Raw genomic sequence first — 22,027 nt, forward strand, 5'->3', positions numbered from 1 at the left:
CTGATTGTGACTGGGCAGAAGAAAATAAGGGAGAAATGCAGGGCTCAAGGTGGTATAGTGGTAGAACAGGAGCTGTGGATTTTGTTGGGGTGGTCAATATAGCAGGTTAAGTCAACTTCTACAACGGCTATAGTGATCTGGTTTTCTCAAACTGAGTTTCATCAGCCAAGCACGCTATGATAACCTTATTGCAACCTTGACTCAGCAGTGCTTTCTGAGCATGCATGGTAAGATGTGACCAGTGGCTTTTTGGGAGGGAGGGCATACTGCTCTGAGCAAAAAAAAAAAAAATGTATTTCATTTTGAAGTGCTCTTTATCAGGGCTGGCTCAAGATCTCCTGGCACCTAAGGGGGCATGCCAAACCCTATCTCTACTTACAAGTAAGAGGCGAATGGAGCAGAAAAGGTAGGCTAGTCTTGGGAGACTGAAAGAAGTCTGATGCTGTAGCCCACCACACACCCTCTTCCAATTCATTTTTTGGAATCCAGGAGCAGATCAAGAAGAGATGGATGTGAGGGAATGATGGACATGGGTAACCCCTGCCAGGCTGCTGGCAGAGGTGACTGCCTCAGCCAGCCTCATGGATGGGCAGCCCCTGCTTCTAAATCAGTATGTTAACACCAATGAGACATATCCTCCCTTATAACACTGACAAAATAAAACAGATAAAGGAGTTAAATGTGACAGACAACTGATACACATTCAGATCCCACTTGTGACACACTTGCTCACTGCAGCTGCCCAGTGAACTGTTTTGCTTCTTGTGGATGTGTGAAGGTGTCTCTGTGTATGTGTGTGATTTATTTTAAATTTATCTTTTACTAAACATTAAATTATTTCCCAAGAAATAAAAAGGTATTTACATGGTAATTATCTACAGTATGCCATCAGTATCCTCAGTATTAACATGCACTTGTGAGGGCCTCATTCATCAACTTGGTCAGATTCGTCAGCAGCCATTTTGTGCATCTTCTCCACCCCCACAAGAACCCAAACAGTAAACCTCAAGAGGTCTAATTCCCAATTTTTAAAAGATATACAAGATAATACACTCAGTGGACTGAATCCAATAGGGTGCTACATGACCGGAGAACCCTGCGTTCTACAGGAACAAGCCTAATATGAAGACAATTAAATAGTCTTCTGAAACTGCCATTGGCAGAATAGGCCAACTCTTTTGTTGAATAGGGAAATAGAAAATGTGCCCATAAATTTAAGTTCAGGGCCTTATGCCTTATTTCCATTAAGCTGTGTATGATTTTATGATACAGTTTGTCCAAATGCTGAATTTATGAATGTGGCCATAGAAAATGAAGAAATAAAAAACAAAGCAAAAACAAACCATACCTAGTTGCCCTCCCTCCCTAATAATAATATAATAATAATTATAATAATGACATAGAATTTTTCCTTTGTAATAATTATAACAATAATATTAATTAAAAATAAAAACTCAGAAATGCTGTTGTCAAAGTGGATTCCTGGTATTAAACACTAGTGCAGTTGGGAATTTCCTTTGTGCTTTCACTGTTGGAGATCGTTGAGATACTTCCTAAGGAAAACAAGAAGGGGAGGGTCAGCGGAGGTCATGATACTTGATAACATTCCAGATATTGTTTGTGTATCAACTACTAAGAGCCTGGGGCATAGATTGACTAATATGTTCTGCTCCTTTACCCACTACTTCAATCACTGAGAACTGTTGCCAAGCTTGAACATTTTAGTTTCAAGAGTTGAAGCCAGTAACCAGGACTCCACATCTTTGACACTACACTTTTCAGAAAGTCTCAGAGACCAATTGACAATTAACAGTGGAATCGGCAAACAAGCAAGCAGGGAGTCAGGTCTCAGCAGTAAACAAAGAAAGGTGACACTAGTTCAGGGGACTGAACTGTCAATGCTAGTTTCTTGCAAAGCACTTTCTCTTTATTCCCACCCCCGTCATTAGCCCCATTTGCCTACCCTAAGTTCCTACCTTACTATAGCACTTTCCTAACACTAGTGATCACAAGAGCAAACAACTTCCAAGGGCCAAATGCACTATGCAGAATAAATGGCAATGGTTGACTATCTATGCAGCTCCTCTAATTGTACGAGCTCCTCGTATTCTGTTGGTTTTCTGGACTTACAAGAATCCTCAAACTCAAAACGTTGTAATTATTCATTACCCACACAAGTGGGCCAACAGAAACTGGATCAATAGCCCAATCCTATCTCTCCCCCAACCCCCAGTTAAGTAGCAGCGCCACGGAGTCTTGCGTTGCATCCTGTTGTGGGAGAGCAGAGCAGGAGGCTGGGGAAATGCATGGGGCTCCTCCAGTCTCTCAGATGCTGTTCTGCTCCTCGTGCTTTTGGAAGGCCATTTACATGGCTATAAAGTGCACCCCCACCACCAGAACACTAGTTCAGACAGCCAGGAGAGAAAGTACGATTGGGCCATAAGTTCTAAAACATTTTGGGGTCTATCTTTCTCTAAAGTCAACTACTGTAGCACAACCACACTCTTACAGCACCACCGCAACACTCTCTTTCTACAATGTCCAAGATCCACAACATTGCATGATATGGCCATGTACTGGGTTTGACTTTAGTTTCAAAACTGGACGTTTAAAAATAAATATAGTGTCATATACAAGTAAGTGATCCTTGGGAAGTCTGACAATTTTCCAACAGCACAAGAAAATGGCCTATTGGGTTAGAGCAGGGGACTCCAAACCTTGGCCCGGGGGCCAGGTGCAGCCTATGGCAAGCCTCTGTCTGGCCCGCGGCCAGCCTCTGATCCCCTGAGAGCCTCTGGCCAAGTTGACCATACACAACCAGAGTTGTGCTTGTGGGGTGGGGGAATGGGGTCCATTTAAGTGTGTGCTTTATTTCTTGGGCTGAGTTAGTTCTTGGCGAAGTCCTGGACATTTGAACCCATTCATTTATTCACTCCTCTAAGTTCCATCTCTAATGTGTTTGTTTAAATTTTATATTTAATTTTTTTCCCAGGCCCTTGACACTGTTCCAGATATTTGATGCGGCCCTTCGGCCAAAAAGTTTAGAGACCCCTGGGTTAGAGGACAGTTCATTTGATTTCATCTTCATTTATAGAAACATGACTTTTTAAAACAGACCCTGAAAGACACCTTAGCTAAACATGCTCCAGAGTGTCTTTAAAATTACCATCTAGTCCTTTTTTTTTCCTGCTCCATCAATTACAAAATTAGTTCAACAATATCTGCTCATCTGTGAAGAGGCCTACTCATCTGTGCCACTACAATCCGTCAGAAAGAATAATATTCAAGTGTTCATCAAGGAAATAACATTAGAAAATGCATTCCTATGCCTGTAGTTCAGCCTAATGTAGAGCCAGTTAATGTCGGCATGACACATGCATGAGGGGAGCAGAGGCATTCTGTGTGCCTGTAGTGCATTGAATTCAGTCATTCAATGAACAGCCATGCTGTTTACCTATAACCCGTGTGTCCATCTCTTTGTCCATGAGTTCTTCAGGATCTGTGAATTCACTCAGTGTGATTTTGGGGGTGTTTTCACTTTGGCTGACGGAACCAATCATTTCCTGTTCCTTGTCATGCTGGACCTGAGCATAGATGTTAATCCAGGGGATTTTCCTACATTAAAAAGAGAGAGAACATAAACCTTCTTCAGGCAGGTGTTGGGAATTCCTTGCGCTACAGGCACAGTTGCTTCCTCAACAAATTCTTGAAAACTGGCTGGGTGAGGTGAAGCCTGGAAACAAAATCTTTCCATTCCCACCATCCTCCCCTCTTTGCCATTTTTAAGAAGTGATGGGGAAGGAAAGATATCAGAAGAGGCGAAGCCTCTTCCCCGAAAGCTCTCCTGGAGAATACCGCTGGAGCTGAAGGGGGAGGTGACCCCCTCCCCATCATTTCTTGTACATTCTTCCTGCTGTGACCAGGCAGGTGGTGGGCCAGTGTAGTGCACCTCCATGAGTTTGCTGGCCCCCAACCTGCTACTCAAAGCAAGTGCTTCAGCTGACCTAATGGCTGGGCCACACTTGCGCCTGGGCTGCCACAGCCAATTCGAACAAATAGGAACAAATGATGACAAATGAGGCCAAGGGCAGTGAAAGCAAAACGGGAGAAGAAAAGTAGCACTGAGATGAAGCCGCAGTCAAGGACAGAAAGAAGCACTGAACAACATCAAAACAAATGTCAGAGTTCCGTGTTTTTCATTTTTTAGCTTAACTGCACTGAATATGAAGAGACTATTAAAATTCAAGAACAACTAGCATGGCCATCTGGGTAGCATTTGGCTCATCGTACGACCATGACCTACGGATGACTTTTACAGATTACTTTTAGCCCGTTTACGTGGTTACCTTGCACTGAATGTTTATGCGATTCAGCCCTTATTCTCCACAGATAGGGCAAAAAACGAACCCTCCTTTCCTTCTTGAGATCTGCTTACATCTTTCAAAAATGGTCACATATTCCTGGTTAATCTTTGTTTCTCTACCTAGTTTCTTTGTTCTTTCTTCATAGGATTTAACTCATAAGCCCGTTAACATAAGCTCCTGCTTCTCTCACAAATGAATAAACAAGCTGATTTATAACACAGGTGCTTTCTTGATTCTGGACATGTAAAATAAGTCAGTGGCCATTCCGACTGAATGTTGTCAATGCTTGGAAAGTTTGGCTGGATTCATTCATTCTTGCTTTTGCTCTCGGCATGTACAGTATTCTGACTGTTGGGACTTTTAAAATTTGGGTAGAATTCAGGAGTAGCTTCCTGGATAAGCAGGATAAAGGCACAAAAGATGTCATTTCAACATGCAGATCCCTGCTTAGTTCATGCTTTTATCAGCTGCTCTTTCAGGGGAGACCTGAACAGATGCATGCTCAAAACAATGCATTGGGGAAAAATGTAGAGATGCCCAGAGCTCATTAGTGGTATATAGGTGCATACCCCCTTCTGCTAGCAGACATTTTCCCCCTGTACCTATGAAAGGATGCCATGGCATGCATGGTGAGCTCTTAGAATGGAATGAAACCTCTTTCTGCCATTCTCTATGTATGGCGGAGCAGGAGAAAGCAACATCAAGAGAGAATTCAAGTGTAGTTGCCTAACTCTTAACCTCTCTGTTTCCAGATATCTCAAGAGTCAAGCTTTTGGTAAGATAAAGCAGTGCTGTCCCATTAATATGAATAGCTCCCACACAAACAATAGGATCACTTGTGTTCAGCAGGAGGCAACTGGTAATTGCTTCTTTTCCAATACAGGTGTGGGTTTTAGCCAGGTTCAGAGATGATGTGGTTTGTATATGCTATTTTTCAGATGCAGAAGGTCCACTTTAGGAATGATTTACAAACCTTGGTTGAGACAGGAAGCAGGAAAATAAAAAATAGAACCAAAATAAGTGGAGATTAGGGAAAAGTCAGACCTGGTACCTGCCCAGAGCTTCAACTGAGAAGTCCATCAAATGTATATGCAGATATGTCCATGAAGAAGGGTCTAGCGAAATGGTTGTATGAGTGCCAGACCCTAATTTCTCATTCCGGATGGCTTTGTATCCTTTCTGTCAGCTTCACACTCCCCAATCTTTGGGATCTTTGTCTCTCTCTAAGGCAGTGATTTTCAGCCTTTTCTGACTCTCAGCACACTGACAAAGTATTAAAATTGTCAAGGCACAACATCACACTTTTGACAACGGATAGGGCACACCATGCTGCCAGTTGGGGGCTCACATCCCCCAATGGCCCTACTAATAAATGACCCTCCCTCAAACTCCCATGGCACACCAGTGTGCCACAGCACATTGATTGAAAATGGCTGTTCTAAGGTCTCATTTCAATCCTTACCTCAGTTAAGGTATCAGGCATCTCCTCCCTCTTCCCTCTGCTATTCAACCATGCTGGTCAGTGAGGTATCAATGCAAGCTCAGCTTAGCATGTGGAAGATGCTTGGAATCACATGCACTTATACCATCTGTCTGGTCACACCCCAAAGCCCATGAAGATATATTTATATACTGCTGGAAAACAGAGTGTCCAGCTAGCCCAAGCAGAGGAGAAAAACAAAACAGAATCAACACATTGCTGTCTACCATCATTATTTCACAGCAGGATATCCTTTAGTCTCCAATGGATTTCTTGTATGTGCACATAGAACTCAACACAGCCCAGGCTTGAGAATAGCTTGTAATGTGACTGCCTAACAAGCCACTTGTGTGTCTTGCTTCATGCAAGTACCTAATAAACAGCCTGTATGTGTAGTAGCAGACTGCCAATTGTAGCAATCTGCAAAATTAAAAATTCATGCAGACACATGTTTTCCATGCCTTAGCTAAACTGATGCTCAGTATTCTAGCTGCGATTCTACCTAATCACAAAAGTACACATTACTAATAGATGGAGGAGAACCAGACAACACTAAATTAGGAGCTGCTGCACTCTTTCATTCTTGAAGAGAAGATCGGGGCCATGTAATTACTACAGAGGATAAGACAGGATACTGTTCCTATCTAGCGCAAAGCCTTAGTCAGCCTAGTTGGCCCCATGGTGAAGAGAAGAGATAATATATTTTATTTGATCTAACTAGGTAGGGTTCAACATGCAGAATTGGGTTTTTAATATAAAAACACATATTTAGAACACCTGTGCAACCAATTAAAAGTTACTTTCTCATTTGTGTTTGGGGTTTTTTTTCTGTTCCTACCCAGAAAAAAAACACATTCAGAAGCCTGAAAAATAGAGTTCAGCTTTACAGAACGTTGATGATTTCAGAGCTGCACAAATTTATGTACAGTATTTAAAAACTTCTGTTGTATAACTCCCAAAAGGCCCTCAAAGAGTCAGTGTGGAACTGCAGCTCTCGGTGTGATAACCCTAAGACTGGCTTCCCAGGATTGTAGCCCTTTCAGATGAGAAGTCTTTTAAAGCAGCCTGACTACTGGGGTTTGCTAGGCACCTCACTTGGAAAACATAGGATTATTGTGAAACCTGGAGCCTGTATCCTGAGCCACACTACCAAGGGGCCTGGACTCTAGCCACTCCCAAGGAGCTTTATGACCTACAATGCGAAGGAAGCTTTGACTCCATGCAACTTTTCTTTCTTGCTCAGCCAGCACCTCTCCACATTCAGCTGCCTCTTCTCCTCCTAGCCCTTCTCCCCCTTGCCCTTCTCTGATCTTACATAGCTCAGCAAGCCCTGTAGTCGCTGGCAGCTTCTGATGTCTCATGTGAGCAACCTGCCCTACCAGGAAGTATTGAGCCAATTAGGAGGTATATTGCTGTTGCTGTGATCTGGGCAACTAGACTGGCAGACACCACAACAGGCTTGCCCAACCTATGAGCTGCCTTGGTGTTCCAGCCAATGGAATCCTTTCCTTATTCAGTATTCCCCCAGCTCTGCAGTGACCATTGGAGGGCTGATTGTGGGTGAATCATCCTGTGTTCCCAAAGCAGCAATTCTCAGGCAATTCCACCACTGCCAGTTCCCTGTAAAAAGTCTTTTCAGGATCTCCATCTCTGTCAGTAGTGCTGGTCATTCAATGAAGTCTATGAGGAGGGAGTTCAGTTCTAGTCTCACAGAACCAATATAGTATTCATCAAACCCTGAAGTCCTAGTTTCTTTGAGACTATTTTGGTACAAAGAGACTTCTGTGCCCAGTGGCACATTCTCCTACATTCAGTCTTCCTGTCCTGTCTTTATTTCTCTGCTATATGGGGTTCTGGCCCCACTCTTCAAGAGTTGCAAGAATGGAGTGGAGGAGACAGAAGGTAGATGCAACAGTTGGATATGTGAAGATGCTGCTCACAGAGATGCAGCCCCTCCCCATCATAAAGGCCATAAAGATAACAGAGCCCATCTGGGCTTGCACCTGGCAGCTCTAATTTAAACTAAACTCTGGCACTGACATCGCTTTATTCCTAAACTCCCAGGGGGAACGTACAACACTGACAGCATTTGTCTGTTCTTCAGAAAGCCAGGAAACTTTCATATGGTAGCAAATGAAAAATAAAACATACTGCGGGAGTCAGAATACATTAAAGCTGGCAGGAGACATTCCATGAAAATAGATACATTTTTGGTACCACGCGCCTTTTTCAAGGCCAGGGGTAATGTTAATTTTTCAAACAGCTATGGATACTTTGTTCAGGACTGCCTTTCATTGATGTGTGCAACTTTGGTTTTTGAAGGGCATTAAGCACATAGAGTTTTGATACAGTCCCACTGATGCAGTAGAGGGAGCAAAGGTTGAATGTGCTTTTGCAAACATTTACAAATGTCACCTTGTGATCCTCCCCCCCCCCCTTTTGCTCAATTGTAGCTCTTAAGAATCATGGAATATTTTGCTTCTACCTTTGACCATGCATTCCTCCCCTTCCTCCGATGCAACAAAATCTTGCATAACTAGGAATAGGACTGTTCCATTTCCATTTGCACCTGGGGAGTTCTCAGAAAGCAGTCTTGAAAGTCATGCTCCATGAGAAAAGGAGGACAGTAAGGTTGGATACAGTTTCTCCTCAGGTGTTCCTTTGAACAAATTACACTCCATTTAAAAGTAGAGGTGGTACAGTGCTGAAGCCTGGGCTGGCTGAGCTGGAATTAACTGGGCTGCAAAAGACTGATATGTTTCCCCATATCAGTGACTTTGTTCTTCTTGGCTCACTTGAATGTGGTCTGGCAGAGCTGTGAACAACTCAAACTACATGTTTTAGGAACACTGCTGCATCTTCTGATCATTTTATGGTCAGACCCAGCTTACATAGATACAAAAGTAGCATTTCTCTTTACTTAACATCCTGCCTGATGAAGATTTCTGGAGAACTCAAAATCTTGCTTCAGATTTTGCATTTATTTGATTGGTTCTAATAACGCTATTAATACTGGGTTTTGACTTTTTTTTTTTCTTATAATGGACCAACACGGCTACATATAATTGAATGGGCTTGCATCAACTGGGATGCCTCTATAGTTATATTAGCCCATGTCCTTCTGGGTACCATAGGGAGGGCACCAGGATGAGGTCTCTTGTTATCTGGTGTGCTCCCTGGGGCATTTGGTGGGCCGTTGTGAGATACAGGAAGCTGGACTAGATGGGCCTATGGCCTGATCCAGTGGGGCTGTTCTTATGTTCTTATTACAATGAGGCATCACTGTAAACTAAGAGTTACATAAGAACAGCCCCACTGGATCAGGTCAAAGGCTCACCTAGTCCAGCTTCATGTATCTCACACTGGCCCACTAAATGCCCCAGTTATGTTACAATTATCGAGACAACCTCCAGGGGGAAAAGGTATTTGAAATGAGATCTTAGAGGAGCACAAAACACTAATCACATAGTAGATAATGCATTGCAGTTATTGTAGCAATCTGAAGAACTACAGTATATGTTGAATTTACACATGGGAGATTTGCATTATTCAAAGTGTGGCTCAGCCATTGACCTCTAAGATCAGCACCAGTTCCCCAGGGATAAATTGGGGATAATCATTAAGACCTGGCTTAAAAGACTTGATGAGAGAACAAACAAGGGCAAACATTCAAAAAAACAATTCCACACATCAGAACTGCTATATAAATGAATAATGATGTTGTTATCTTATCCTGGCAACACATAACTGAATTGTCAAAAGCCAACACAGGAGGAGATTGTGACAGGCTGAATATACATTAACACTAATCATCAAGATAAGAAATTGTAACTGGGTTTCTGATGAGTAACCTCATTCCTTAGAAAGTGGCAGAGGAGCTTCCAAGTTAAACTGAGTTATTACACACATACATTATTCTTAAAAACTGATGCTCCTGTGGACCAGCATTTCTGACTGCCTGGCCTACTGGAAGTACAGATTATTCTTTCATAGAGGAAGATACTGGAATTGGGAATCCAGTATACAGTACGTTTATATTTGTTTCAAGCTAAATCTTGACTTAAACAAAATGTTACTGAGCAGAAAACATCAACAGCAAGAATCAGTCTCAATCAAGCAACAATGAAAATAGTCAACAGCACCAAACACTTGTATCATTTTGAGAGTGAGGTGCAGGTAAGGGAATGCTGGCAAATCGGCGAGATCGCTTACTACCAGAGGGGTTGTAGGTGGAGACATGCTCCTACAAGGCATTGCATTGATCTAAGGTATGTTCTGGAGCCACATGATGGAGCAAACTTCTTCTGAAGCTTAGCATGTGTGGGTCTGGGCAGTGCTTGGATCACAGACTGCCTGGGAACCTTATGCCTGATGCCTTGAGTTCTGCAAAAGGCAGGCAGGACATAAGGTAATAAATGAACTATCCAATATACTGGATAGAAATACATAGCCGGTGCAGACTTGAGAAGCCCCAATGCAGGGCTTAGGGCATTTTCTGGGGGAAGGAACGAACGTCCCCTTCCCCTGAGGAGAGCAGGGACCCCAGCAGTGCCTTTGGATGCAGTGGTAGCCATTTTAGCACCGCTGTGCATCCAGCGCCACCACATGGGATAGGATTGGGCTGTCCAACAGCCCAATCTGAACGGCCCTGCTGGATCAGACCATAGGCCCATCTAGTCCAGCTTCCTGTATCTCACAGTGGCCCACAAATACCTCAGGGAGCACACAAGACCACAGGAGACCTGTATCCTAGTGCCATCCCTTGCATCTGGCATTCTAAGGTAACCTAAAATCAGGAGGTTGCACATACATATGGCTTGTAACCTGTGATGAACTTTTCCTCCAGAAATCTGTCCAATTCCCCTTTAAAGGCATCTAGGTCAGACGCCATCACCATATCCTGTGGCAAGCAGCACAGAATCCATTAGCCTATATGTTAAGATTTGATTATTTTTGTCCCAATGTGCATTACTTTACACTTACACTTTACACTTATTGAAATGCACCTGCCATTTTGCTGCCCATTCTCCTAGTTTGGAGAGATCCTTCTGGAGTTCCTCATAATCTCTTAGCAGTCTAGCCGTCTCCAGGTCATTTATGAACGGGTTGAAAACCACCGGCCCTAGGATATATCCTTGGGGCACTCCACTTTTCACCTCTCTCCATTGTGAAAATTGTCCATTGACACCCACTCTCTGCTTCCTTGTCCTGAACCAGTTCCTAATCCAGGAGAGGACCTGCCCTCTAATTTTCTGACTGTGGAGTTTCCTCAGCATCCTTTGGTGAGGGACTGTGTCAAACACCTTCTGAAAATCCAGATATGTAATATCCATGGATTCTCCCTCATCCACATGCCTGTTGACCTTTTCAAAGAATTCTAAAAGGTTTGTGAGAAAGCAGCTACCTGGATCTGGTTTCACAAATTCATAGTATTTCTTATGAATCTTTTCTCTTCTTATTTCCCAAGGCCCAAACCAAAACATATAAGAAAACCGAATTCCAAAAGTGCAGGTCCTGTTGTGTTTAGCCAGACTTCCTTCAAGTTGTGGAGGAGTATCAACCTACCTTTTAAATTTGTAGATTAAAAAAACAGCCAAGCCCACGAAGACCACTGACAACAGCATCAACATCGCTGAACTGCTGTGCCCAGCGCTGGAGTCCACAAGAGGTGCTGAGAGAAAGAACAATACCCTATTACATTGGGAAGTCATTAACCGCAGGAGAGAAGGGGAGGAAGCACCTGTTTCTTTCCTTCCATTCTCTTGTTTATTTTTGCTGACATGTGGCACATGCTGTGCGCAAACAGGCAACTCACATCAAAAAAATTGATCCCCTTCCCTTTGAACACAAGGCTGCAATTTTTAGATGGCATCATAATGAAAAGGAAGCAGTAGGTTGTGTGCAGACAAATAGTGGGAAGACCACCCCTTCTCAACCCTTTGGTCTGCTTGAGATTCAGTTTCATTCTGGGGCCGAGAGCACAGCTTTTTGTTCATTGGTGATCCAATAAAAGCAAGGAAGAAAAATGTTCAGTCTCTGATGCAGAACATGGTTTCAGCCAGGATGAAAAAAACAAAAACATTCCTCTGAAACCAAATCCTTGCAGTCCTAAGATGATTCTGGAATCATGACATCAGTCCTACAAAGATACATGATTCCACATTCACCCCAACAATTGACAAGTTTGTCTGGTTGCTTAAAAGATTTGCACCTCATATACCAGGTCAGAAGTTTAAACCTTGCATGGCAGCTAACAGAAACACATTTTGCATGGGGATGACAAACTGGGTTATGTTCTTACTGCCTGAGAACATAAAACTAGCCTTGCTCAATTTGATGCAGGGGCCAACATGCTGTTCCCAACAGCGTGAAGACAGATGCCTCCAGGAAGCCCAATAAAGCAGGGAGTAAAAGCAACAGCCCTTCCTCATTTCATAGCCCACCTCCTGATATTTGGAAGCACACCATCTCAGAGTATGGAGGTTCTGTTTAGGAGGGGGCTATTAGCAATGATAGATCTATGAATTCCATGAACGTGTTTATATATTGTACTGGCCATCACAACATGTGGCAATGAATTCCATAATTTGACTATACGCTTTATGAAACACTACTTCTTGCACCTATTGCTAATTAATTTCATACTATTATGAAAGAGGTAGAAAAATCTGTTTCTATACACTGTCTGCATAACAATCATAGTTTTATAAACCTCTGTTGAGGCCCCCTTAGTTGACTTTTCTGTAAATAAAAGCCGACCAAAGGCCTTTGTCTTTCCCCCCAAGGAAAATGTCCCCTGATCATTTTTAGCTGCTGTTTTCTGTACATTTTGGAATGCCATTGTTTGTACATTTTGGAAGACCATTTTGTTTTCTGTACATTTTGGAAGACCATTGTTTTTAAAATGAGCAGCCCTCCAAGCTCTAAGCTACACAGGGACACTAATTTTGAGCCTGGACAGAAGCTCTGACAAACTCAGCTTGACTCTCTAAACATTTCAGAGGCAGAAACTGAAAGGCAATTATTGTGCATCATGAACAACACAGAAGGAACAGAGGCACCCTTCTCATTTAATGAAGATAAGATGTCTGCAAGGTAATTCACAACAGATCTGGCAAATTAATTGCAAGAGACCATCATCAAGCACAGAGACATAAAGAAGCAGCTCTTTCTTCTCACTTGCCTGAATAAAAGCTCTGTGTATTGTAGAGAGCTGAGCTGCACCCACTGAACTCACAAACTGAGCCGCATTACACAATGTGGTAGGCAAGGATGAACCTCACATTGGTTAAACTTACGAGTATCTATCCCTGCAGAAGCACTTTATTTGGACCATGTGATAATTGGACTCTCAAAACACCACCATTAGCTGCTGAGACTCTAAGGGCCCAATCCTACTTTCCAGTCCATGCCAATGGGGCGTGCACTGCATCTTGTTGGAGGGAAAGACAGGGAGGTCTGCTCAAGCTGAGGAAATGTTTGTTCCCTTACCTTGTGGCTGCAATGTGGCTGCATCAGTGCTGGAAAGTTGGCTAGGATTGGGCCCTAAGTGATCTCTTGGCAGAAGTGGCACTGTGGAAAGGGTGGTCTGCATGATACTTGGGCTCTCCAGTCCTGCCCTTTCAGCAGCCCTGCTTCTGCCAAGGCACTGGGAGGGAGTGATGGAAGGAGGTGTTGGAAGGCAAGGAACAGTACAGGGTTAGAGGCAGACCAAGAGGGGGGAGAAAAAGAGAAGGGAGCCTCTGTGAGGGTTCAGTTCTCACACAAGCTACTCTCTCAGCTGCAGAGGTGCAAAGTGACGCCTCAGCAGAAATCCCATGGGATAATTGGGGTCTCCCATATCTTGAAAGTATGATCAAGATTTGCATATTTTCTCTTTTTTCCTTTGCGGCTAATGAGTTCCTAAGTGAGAAATAAGTGCCAATTTAATTTCTGATTATCACTTGCTTAATGATGTCACTTCCAGCCCTCAGCAGGCATCATGAATGCTATTCGGCCCACTATCTGAAATGAGTTTGTCACCCCTTTTGCTACACATTGTGCGTATGGCATGTTTGGGACCTGCATGTGTATTCATTTATATGTAAACAGCATCTGCAGGAGGACCATAGCAAGGGGCGGCTTTAACCCTTTGATCTGGTTCTGGACTGGACCCACACACAGAGCTGCTGTTTGCCTCCAGTAGGGAAATTTCTGCATGCACCAAACTATTTTATGTGTGCAGGACCATTAACATGAATGCAGCAACATGATGGATTGGGTTTATACCTTGCCTTTCTTCCAGTAAGGGCACCCAAGGTGACTTACAAGATGTGCAGATAAATCCTATTTGTGCTTCCTCATGAGCAAGGTGCGCCGGCACACATAGGTGCACCAGCACATGGAGGCTGAATCCAAAACAAGGTTCTGGACTGATGCAGGGCTCTAGGGTGGGCAGGGAGGAGAGAGGCATTCCTGGGCAGGGAGGAGAGAGGCATTCCTGGGCAGGGGGAGGGCAGGCGGTGAGCGGCCCCAGGGGCTGAGCGGGTGGGGAGCGGGAGGCGGGGCTGGGATGCGGCAGTTATGCCAGATCCCAACCCCCGTTCCCAGGGAGTACGGAGTGGCTTGAAGCCGCTCTGCTCTCCTCGGACTTGTGCCACCTCCGGAGGTGGTGCGGTTCTGAGGATACCCAAGGGGCCAGGGCAAAAGTTTTCCCTAGCCTCTGTCTGAGCCAATTCTGGCCCCTATCCTGTGCTGGATACAGCACAAACCTCTTGGCTTGCCTTTTCCAGCGCAGGATAGGATTGCGCCCTTAAAAACATAACAAATATTAAAAACAATAAAAACAAAAAGCCAGGAGATAACACTTGCAAAAAAATGAGATGTTCCCAAACTCTTATGACAACAGCTCATAAATACTGAGCTGGTTCCAAATAGAACAGGGGTCGGCAACCTTAAACACTCAATGAGCCATTTGGACCCATTTTCCGGAGGAAAAAAAACCTCAGGAGCCACAAAACCCTTTTAACGTCTAAAATGAAGATAATACTGCATATATAGTTTTTTTTTTCACCTTTATGCTCTTATAGGTCCCATTTTTATAATGTAGCCCCCTCTTGTAGCTTTTAGTTAGTTTTGTCATACATTCTTGTCCTGTGTTTTCAGACGCCTGGTCCTCTATGGTGTTTTGCCTGATTCCAAAGCCATTCTCTGCCTGGAGAATTAGGCCCACTTTAAGCAAATTAGCTCCCCTTCTTTCCCCTAACAAATGACCTGGTTCTGCCCTGCAGTCCTGCTGGACCCCACCTCCAGGGTAGCTCGCCTGTTCAACCTGCAGAGGTCCTCTCTCTTGCCAGCAGCCTCCCACCACAGCAGACCCTGGGTCCTCAGCAGGTCTTGGGCACAGCAACCACACACCAAACTCCAGTGTCTCCAGCAGTCCATTAGTCACAAAGTCAGTCAGAGCATCCAGGGCAGAGTCCAAAGTAAATAAGCCAAGTCATAGTCCAAGATCAGATTCCAAAGTAAGTCAATCAAATCAGTCAGAGTATCCAAGTCAAAGTCAATAAGCCCAGTCAGTCTCCTCTCCTACCTCCAACCTGCACTCCTTCTACAACCCACAAACCCTTCCTGCCTCAGGTGCTCCTTATATCCCTGAGGGCCCTATTGCCTTCAAGTGGCTGCAGCTGTGCAGCACACTCTGCTGGATGCCCAGGCCTTACCCTTAAAGGGGCCACTGCTGACACCACATCTACCTCCTCACCAGATCTTCCTAGATTCCAATACAAGTGGGGGGGGGAGCAGATCTCTATACAGACCAGTGCAAAAACAAGGGAAAGGTGTGGGGGAGGGAAGATCTCTATATAGACATCACAGCAAGACCAGTGCAAAACCCCTTGCACACAGAACCAACAGATGGAAGTGGGGGGGGGCAGATCTCCATACATACCAGTGCAAAAACAAGGGAAAGGTAAGTCATCCCCAGGAGAGTCAATGGGCTCACTCCAGGTGCTCTTACATCCCTGAGGGCCCTATTGCCTTCAAGTGGCTGCAGCTGTGCAGCACACTCTGCTGGATGCCCAGGCCTTACCCTTAAAGGGGCCACTGCTGACAGCACATCTAGCTCCTCACCAGATCTTCCAGGATTCCAATACATATGGCGATTATGACATCTGCTTATCTTACATGGATACTAAAGAACTCCCCCCACCTTCCAGAGGCACCCTGCTGGAAGGAAAAAAGGACACAGACTCCAGAGGTGAGGAAGAGAAGAAGGGGGGGGCAGCCACAGGCCAGCTTCTGCCCTGCCTGCCCTCCCTTACTTAGGCTGCAACCTTCTCCACACTGTCCTGGGAGTAAGCCCCATTGGCTTAAAGGTCAAACAGACCTATGGGGGGAAGGGGGGGAACCATAGGCCAGCTTCTGCCCTGCCTGCCTGCCTGCCTGCCCTCACTCAGGCTGCAACCTTCTCCACACTGTCCTGGGAGTAAGCCCCATTGACTACAATGGGACTTCTGAGCAGACAAGTTGGTTTGAGTTCTCAGGCTGCAGTCCTCTCCACACTTTTCTGGGAGGAAGCCTAACTGGCTACTTGTGAGTAGACCTGCATAGGAGGTCTGAGGCTGCAGCCCTCCACACCTTCCTGGGAGGAAGCCCCACTGACTACAGCAGGGCTTACTTGTGAGTAGCCTTACTTCCTCTTTGCCGACAATGCAGCTATCACTACCCACTCTGCCAAAGATCTCCAGCAGCTCATGGATTGTTTTAGCAAGGCCTGCCAAGATTTTGGACTGACAATCAGCCTGAAGAAAACACATGTCATGGTTCAGGATGTGGACTCACCTCCCTGCATTACAATCTCTGCACATGAACTGGAGGTTGTCCATGACTTTGTGTACCTTGGCTCAACAATCTCCGACACTCTTTCTCTCGATACCGAGCTAAACAAACGCATCGGTAAAGCAGCTACCACGTTTTCCAGACTCACAAAGAGAGTCTGGTCCAACAAGAAGCTGACGGAACATACCAAGATCCAGGTCTACAGAGCTTGCGTCCTGAGTACACTTCAGTACTGCAGCGAGTCATGGACTCGTCACTCACAACAGGAGAGGAAACTGAATGCTTTCCACATGCGCTGCCTCTGACGCATCCTCGGCATCACCTGGCAGGACAAAGTTCCAAACAACACAGTCCTGGAACGAGCTGGAATCCCTAGCATGTATGCACTGCTGAAACAGAGACGCCTGCGTTGGCTCGGTCATGTTGTGAGAATGGATGATGGCCGGATCCCAAAGGATCTCTTCTATGGAGAACCCGTGCAAGGAAAGCGCCCTACAGGTAGACCACAGCTGCGATACAAGGACATCTGCAAGAGGGATCTGAAGGCCTTAGGAGTGGACCTCAACAAGTGGGAAACCCTGGCCTCTGAGCAGCCCGCTTGGAGGCAGGCTGTGCAACATGGCCTTTCCCAGTTTGAAGAGACACTTGGCCAACAGTCTGAGGCAAAGAGGCAAAGAAGGAAGGCCCATAGCCAGGGAGATAGGCCAGGGACAGACTGCACTTGCTCCCAGTGTGGAAGGGATTGTCACTCCCGAATCGGCCTTTTCAGCCACACTAGATGCTATTCCAGAACCACCTTTCAGAGCGCAATACCATAGTCTTTCGAGACTGAAGGTTGCCAACTACTACTTGTGAGTAGACCTGCACAGGAGGAGGCTGAGGATACAGCCCTCCACACCTTCCTGGGAGTAGCCCAGGGACTACATCAGGGCTTACTCTGGAACAGACCTGGAACAGATGGGCTCCACTCACCAGTCCTTGCGCTTGGCCTTGAGCAGGCTTCAAGGCTGCTATCCCAGGCGCCCTTTCCTGGGAGTAAGCTTCATCCTCTGTAATGGGGCTTACAACAGAGTAGACACACGTAGGAGCAGGTGCCAAGGCTGCCATCCCAGGCACCCTTTCCTGGGAGTAAGCTTCATCCTCTGTAATGGGGCTTACAACTGAGTAGACATGCATAGGAGCAGGCTCCACGGCTGCAATCCCAGGCACCCTTTCCTGGGAGCAAGCTTCATCCACTGTAATGGGGCTTACTACTGAGTAGACACACAGGATGTCTCCTCTGCTGTGGAGGAAAAGCCTCTCCTTGCACTGACTGGGGACCTACTCAGGGAAAGTCCGGCTGCAAGGGCTTGCAATGGCTGAGGAGGAAGGCGGCTCAGGATTGGCTGGTGGTCAGCCAGTGAAGGGCCCTGAGCCATTCCAACAGAAAAAGCCAGGAGCCTGCTGGATGCTGATTGGCTGAGCCTGCTGGAGAGTTGGGGAAGGGAAAAACAGGGACCTTAAGCCTGCAGAGTGGCAAAATTGAAAAGGGAAACCAATGCGGGGCAGGTGGGGGTGAAGGGAGAGGAGGGCAGTGAGCTCAGGGGGTGGAGGGAAGCAGCCCACCCTCCCAACACAGGTGCCTCCTGTCACACTCTTTGCCACTTTCACCTGGAGGAGCCGCAGCAGACAGCTGAAAGAGCCGCATGCGACTCTAGAAATGCAGGTTGCCGACCCCTGAAATAGAACCAGGAGGAGTCGGCCAATTCCAAATATACATATTTGCTGCTCACATAAGTGATTCACCTCCCCCTTTTTTGCAGCAGATGGAATGGATATAATCTGGGACATACATAGTTTTGGTCATGTGTAAGCACTTTCACTTGATGTCCATGTTAAGTAGAATTGAGCCGGGGAAACTATTGTGTGAGAGAAGGAGTGAACCTTAACAATTGCAAAAGTAGCTCAACAGGATTTATGCCTCACCCTAAATTTGACTTCTAAACTGAAGTACATCTAAGAGTTCTCCATCTAGTATGCTGTGGGTGTTCTGAAAGTGCAGTGCTGACAAGTCCAATACGCTGCCCAAGATCAGAAGAGAAAGAATGAGAATACCCTTCTTTTGCTTCTTGCTGACTACATTTCACAGACTTTTTCTCCTTCGTCAGCTTACCTAACGTTAGTTGAGTGACATATACAATGACTTCCACCCCAGGCTTCAACTCAAACTGGATCAGGTTCTGGTTCAGAGCACTGAAGAGGATTTCTACAGCCTGAGGAAACAAAGATTCTTAAATGGCAGCATGATAAAAGAATTCTCATATATACATCTCCAAACAATATCTGGCTCATCTTATGAATAAACAACATTTCCCATAATAGAACACTACAATTATTCACATTAGGCTCAGCCAGTCATTACAGATTTTATTTCAGGTTTAAAATGACACAAAGTTGTTAAAGAGCACACAAGCTTTTGAATTAAACAAATGTTCTATATTAAGCTTTAGTATCCTTACACCATGAGAAGCTGCTTCAATAAGTGTTATTTTCCTAAAATTATTCAGTGCTATTTGCAGTCAAGGAAATGTGGACCACAAAGATCTTTACAGGGACAGGAAGGAAAACCATGGGTGGAATTTAGAGATGCCACCAAACTTGTTCTTATCTAAATTTCTTCCTGGATTTTGCATTTCAAAATTATGGAACTGCAGCATTCATACGCCAATAATTAAATCCTTGTATATGGCAGTGGTCTGCGAACTTGTACTGGCATGCCTGATGAACAGATGGTCATCACTATTTTTTTAAATATGAAAACTATAAACCATTTCCCCAAATAGTAAAGAACGACATGAGTATCACAAAACCCGTACATAGAGGTGCATTCTATAAAACTGAAAACAATACATCATTCCGGAAATTACTGTTCTAGTAATGAGAAGCATAGTGGCAAAAAGACTCTGCTTTCCCTGCTTGGTTCAAATTCTCACTTGTGCTATCAGCTCTTTTTCAGCCTCAACCTTCCTTGTGTGACATGGGCAAAAACCCAACAAAAATCTACCTTAGAGGATTGTTGTACAGATTACCATGACAGGAGTCACTCCATTGTATGTGAAGTGCTTTGGATATTCTACAGTGTGATATTATTATAGACTATTGATTTTACATTCAGAGGATATAAGAGACACTGTCTATGACAGTAATGAGATTTTGCTAGCTAGTCTTTTTTTTATATTTCCCATTCCTCCCCCAGAAGAGATCCAGAAGGAATACAGTTGATTTAATCAGTTCATTTCTGCATGAAAGCTTTAGCAAGCGAATGTTACTGTTCATGACTCTAATTGTGCCTTAATATCAAAGCTGCTATTCATCACTGTAATTACCTATTTATTTAAGTGAATGGATATTACTACTTACAAATATAGTCTGCACTCTATTCCTAACTGGATTTATGACAGAGTAGACACTTGATAGAGAACTTGAAGGCAATCTTAGCTCTATGAAAATTATGTGTGATACATATGTCTCAAAATCTGAGTTTGTCCCCACATTTTTATATTTAAGTTGAAGCCCATTTTAGACCTGCAGTTTGGCAGAAGGAACAACCTTCCTTCAGATCTTCAGAAACACATCAGTCAGTGTCAGAGTATGATGTCACAATTCTCTTTCTTCCTCTGCCCCCCCCAGCCATTTACTTTACCCACAACAAAGGTCTAAAATGGGTTAAAGAAAATCTTGTGGTTACATCCCCAAAACACAACATGAATCAGTCATAAGACTGCAGTCCTAACTAGGGCTTATTCCAAGTCAATGTACGTAAGACAGAGCTGTTTGGCCATGGTCCTGATCAAATTAACTTTTGCCTAAGCTTGGTTGAACGCAGTGGGACATACCTCTGAGTCAATAACCATAGGGTCCCACCGTACAGTGTCATTGGGAAAAGGACACACGAAAATGACTTTAAAAGAGACGACACATATAGATGCATATTTGCAGGTGCTCAAAGTCTGAAAGTCAGATGAGCGACTGAGAACCAAAGCAACCCAATGCAAAAGAGAACACGGATCATGGAGTTATCATTGTTTTGTGAGACAGGGAATTCAGGCAGGTGTAGTTTATCATGTAGGGGTGACAAAAGCTGTACCTACTGAAATGTCCTCTTCTACACAAGCATTAAAAAATACAATGTCCTCCACTGAATCATCTGGGCATTCTAATTGCAATAATTAGTTGCTATTTGAAGAGGATATTGATACAGTGGACATGTCAGAAATTGGATGTGAGTCAAAATCAACTGGAAACATTGTTATCTTGTTACCTTATATCCAAGTTATCCTTGGATATAAAATCTATAACAAGGACACAGGAGTTCATACTTGGAGGCAGTGTTGCTCTTTCAAAGAAAGCAGGCTTGGAGGAGAGGGTTGGGGCTGAAAGACCAAGAGAAAGTATGGGTGTATGGTGGCTAAGTTGCAAATGAGCAGAAGATGGTGTTTACTATGTACATAACACAGAAGTTAAGGGGGTACCTTAACTTACAGCGTCCATGCTTTTGGTGCAGGAGTTGATTTAGAACCTGAATTTTTAAACTGAAGGCTTATTAAGTCATAAGTATCCCAAGGGAGCCCATACAACAAATAAATCTGGAGAGACAAGAGTTTTGCAAAGGCAGAGCAACAGTAAAAAGTTGAGTCATGTTTTCAAGGAATCCCTTCTGAGAGATGCAGGTGACTACATCAGATGACCCCAATTTTGGAAATTTGTCTCAACCCTAATACATAATATGGCATAACTCATTTTTATGCTGAGACCACAGACAGTCAAAGCAGGGTTGCCAGACTGCCAACTCGGACAATGAAATTTAAATTGGCCACTGTGGCTACCAACACTAAGCAACAAATGAAAGGTAGTGTTCCAATATCTTAATACAGAGGTTCCCAAACTGTAAGCCACAGCAACTAAGAATGCCACGATGAACTGAAGGGTGTCACAGGAGGTCCCCAGCAGCCTCTTCTTCCTGGCTTTCCTGGACACCACCATCTTGGATCATGTGCAATTCTCGCAAAATCCAAGATGGTGGCACCCATCTTCCAGGCTCTTACGAGTGCTGGCATCTTGGATCTACATGATCCCAGATGGCAGCAACTGGAGAACTAAAAAGAAGAGACTACTGAAAGAAAGGTGCAGTGACCACGGTAAGTTTGGGAATCACTGCCTTAATAGGTATCAAGAGGAGACATCAGAAATAGGGAGGTTGGGTTAATAATAATAACAATAAACTTTATTTGTATCCCGCCCTTCTCCCTAAAAGGGACCCAGGGCGGCTAACAACATGTAAAAAACAGATTTAAAAAACAAAAATTAGCACAAATAGCAGATAAAA

General features: G+C 44.4%; 1 protein-coding gene across 1 annotated transcript in view; it reads right to left on the bottom strand.

The window, feature by feature from the left end:
- Positions 1 to 1,468: 1,468 nt before the first annotated feature.
- LOC136645227 (VPS10 domain-containing receptor SorCS3-like) overlaps positions 1,469 to 22,027 on the bottom strand; it is a 554,262-nt gene continuing 533,703 nt past the window's right edge. The window contains exons 24-27 of the mRNA XM_066621465.1: positions 18,815 to 18,914; positions 11,410 to 11,515; positions 3,455 to 3,615; positions 1,469 to 1,553 (exon numbers count right to left, since the gene is read on the bottom strand). Of these exons, the coding sequence (XP_066477562.1) occupies positions 1,489 to 1,553; positions 3,455 to 3,615; positions 11,410 to 11,515; positions 18,815 to 18,914 (432 nt within the window). The 3' untranslated portion in view covers positions 1,469 to 1,488. The remainder of the gene's footprint in view (positions 1,554 to 3,454; positions 3,616 to 11,409; positions 11,516 to 18,814; positions 18,915 to 22,027) is intronic.

The sequence above is a fragment of the Tiliqua scincoides genome, chromosome 3, assembly GCF_035046505.1.
Source record: "Tiliqua scincoides isolate rTilSci1 chromosome 3, rTilSci1.hap2, whole genome shotgun sequence".
Lineage (NCBI taxonomy): Eukaryota > Metazoa > Chordata > Lepidosauria > Squamata > Scincidae > Tiliqua > Tiliqua scincoides.